At 40.0% G+C, this 2,955-nt stretch overlaps 1 protein-coding gene across 1 annotated transcript; it reads right to left on the bottom strand.

Moving 5' to 3' along the window:
- Positions 1-338: 338 nt before the first annotated feature.
- On the bottom strand, positions 339-1,016 carry LOC135214181 (protein FAM200C-like). The gene has a single exon (XM_064248251.1). It carries the CDS (start codon positions 1,014-1,016, stop codon positions 339-341), a length of 678 nt encoding a protein of 225 aa, XP_064104321.1.
- Between the last annotated feature and the right edge of the window lie 1,939 nt (positions 1,017-2,955).

Consider the following 2,955-nt stretch of genomic DNA (forward strand, 5'->3'; position numbering starts at 1 on the left):
CCCTAGCACCCCCTGTTGTCATGTCTAAGCAGTCCAGCACCCCCTAATTATCTTAATTATTAATATCTTATTACTAGGTAACTAGAAGGATAAAGGAATGTGAAGTGTACTGCTTGATCAATTTTATTTTGTTCATTCCTTAAAACTAACACAAAATACCAATATTGTTTATAAAAGAAATAAAAAAAAAAATGAGAAAAAATGAAATTGCATAGATTTAAATATGTACAACTGGGTAATCAATCATACTGTACATACTTCAATGTGATTTTTGCTGTTGCTTATATGCAACTAGTTTCTCAATTCGAGGCTTTGTGTTGGCCAGAGCCACCCTCATATCATGAAGCAACCCAATTTGAAGTCGGTTCCGGGCAGTTGTTCATTTCCAGCGCTGCCTTTGCTAATCCAGGGTATGCTACCAACTGGTCACACCAGAAACCTGACAGAGGTCGTGTGCGAAATTTTTTTTGACAACCCTGGTTCACCTGCAGATCAATAAGCTCCTCCTTTAGGTTATCATCATCATCCATATCTGCCAAGAAGGGCTGCTGTATCCATTCTGGAAATGAATGATCCATGGGAAAGTATTGTGCCATAGTGGTCTCTAGGAGTGAGAGGTGAGCAACAATATTTTCTACAAGCATTGGCTGGATTGTCTTGTCTCCATGTTTTTCATCCAGGATAGGAAAGCTTCCCACATTTCCTCCCTGGATTCGACGCTTCCACAGTGATATTTTCTTCTTGAAGGCTTCTACCTTCTCTGTACAATCAATATTATTAGCAAACATGCCTTGCATGGACAAGTTGAGATCATTCAGATGACCGAAAATGTCTGCCAGGTAGGAGAGGGAGAGAATGAAAATTTCGTCCTCAAAATTTTCAGCAAAATCACTCTGATACTCTCGGAGAAATATTGCAATCTCATCAGCGAGCTCTGCAATATGTGTCAGCATTTTCCCACGGGAGAGCCATCGCACTTCAGTGTGGAAGAGAAGCACCTGATGTTCACTTCCCATCTCCTCACAAAATAACTTGAACACTCTGTGGTTTAAAGCACGTCCCCGGATGTAATTGACAACTTTAACACAGACGGACAGAACTTCTTTGAAATGAGATGGCAATGTCTTTACCGCCAAAGCATAGCGATGGAGTACACAGTGCTTTGTAATGACAACATACACACTGATTCAAAACAAAGCCTAACCCACAGTGCTACGAGACACTCGGCTCTGATACCAGGGTTCCAAGATTTCAGTCTTTCAATACTTTAGTATTGAAAAACGTCATCACTTCTTTTACAGATAATAATATGAAACGACACACTGGAGAGAGAGAGAGAGAGAGAGAGAGAGAAGAGAGAGAGAGAGAGAGAGAGAATACTTTCCAATGGACTTACCAGTATTACTGGAAATCAAAGATAGTCTTAGATATGCCGACAAAACTCAAATATGTAGGAGCTATACTGCTCTGTTGCACTGGTACTGAACAACTACAGTGCTACTGTCTGGCTGCCACTGGTCCCACAGTCTCGCCGCTCTCATGTCAGATACAAACAAGTACCGAACGTGTACTGCAGAACTGGTCACGCTTTGCTAGGAAGTGATATTTTACCGTCATGTGTGTATCGCTTCCCAGCACCTCAATAATTGATTTCAGCACCCCCAGGGGGTGCTAGCACCCCAGGTTTAATGAACAGGGCACGTTTCAACATGGCGGCAATATTTCCTCTCATTGAAAATCATTGGGTTACAAGCATTCATGAGTTTCTATGGCTGAAAATTTTAAAATTATAACCAAGATATTATATAACCTACTTATACAGTAAATACAGCCACATGATTACGATGTTAGACAACGGGATCCCCCATTATTTATCAATTAAATGAAGATTTTATCATAATCTATGTAAAGCCAGCCACTAACGTTCAGTTATGCCTGCGCAGTTATAACTGAGCGTTAGCTTGGACAACCTGCACAGGTTTTCTGGCCTGTGCAGGCGGCCTGGTCAATGAGCATCAGGCCAAACGGCTGCGCATGCGCACTACAACGTTAATGTGGTGGAGGCAACTTCTCCAGCTCAATTCGCTATCCGTCCGCGGACAGTTAACAACTACTAATCAAGAACATTGAGCTGGGTTTTATTGAATTGAAAAGTGTTTATACCCAAATTGCTGATATTTTCAATGAGAATAAGTATCTATTATGACAAAATAATGTAAAATAAGATTAGGCCTATATGCGTCTATTCATGATTATGCACCATGTGCGTAGTTCGTTTTTAAAATGAGAGCTAATTACTATTCTATTTTCTGACGAAACAAAATCAAACACTATTGGACTCTGTATGTTTTTGCATTGCTTACATTTCACGAAGTTTGCTTTGAAATAAAATTAGACTAATCAAACCACTAATGAAACACAGGAGGACACTAAACTAAGGATTTGCATCCATTGTAACACCTCATAAGAGAGTCAGTCTTTCAACGAAAACAAATCAGTATTGACCCATTCAATGAAACAGGAAAAAAATATTAGGCCTATATGTGTTAACTTTGCAACGAACGCACACGATTACGAACTTCATCATCTTCCCACGGAACTCTTCCTTCAGTCATGAAATATTCAATAAACATTACAAAAGTGTCCTCCAGTCCTAAATTTAAAGTCTCGACAAATTCACATGGGAGTTTTTTAATTTTATTGTTTATTTAAACGTAACCCACCGTTCTTTCACTGGACCTTTATGGGTGTATTTTTGTTGTTGTTGTTTTTATGACGTCACAAGTGAATTACAGCCAGGGCATCTTGTTGACACAGATGTTGCTACGGAGGACTGAGGGAAAAGCCTGAATTGTTAGTGGCGAAGATTTGGATGTTTACGTTGCATGGAACCAGTGGTTATTCAGTAACGGCACCAACGGCTTTACGTGACTTCCGAACCACGTCGAGAGTGAA

The sequence above is a fragment of the Macrobrachium nipponense genome, chromosome 45, assembly GCF_015104395.2.
Source record: "Macrobrachium nipponense isolate FS-2020 chromosome 45, ASM1510439v2, whole genome shotgun sequence".
NCBI classification, from domain to species: domain Eukaryota; kingdom Metazoa; phylum Arthropoda; class Malacostraca; order Decapoda; family Palaemonidae; genus Macrobrachium; species Macrobrachium nipponense.

What these genes read in the sequence shown, in the direction of transcription:
- LOC135214181 (XM_064248251.1), bottom strand. Translation starts at nt 1,016, where the DNA reads ATGGGAAGTGAACATCAGGTGCTTCTCTTCCACACTGAAGTGCGATGG.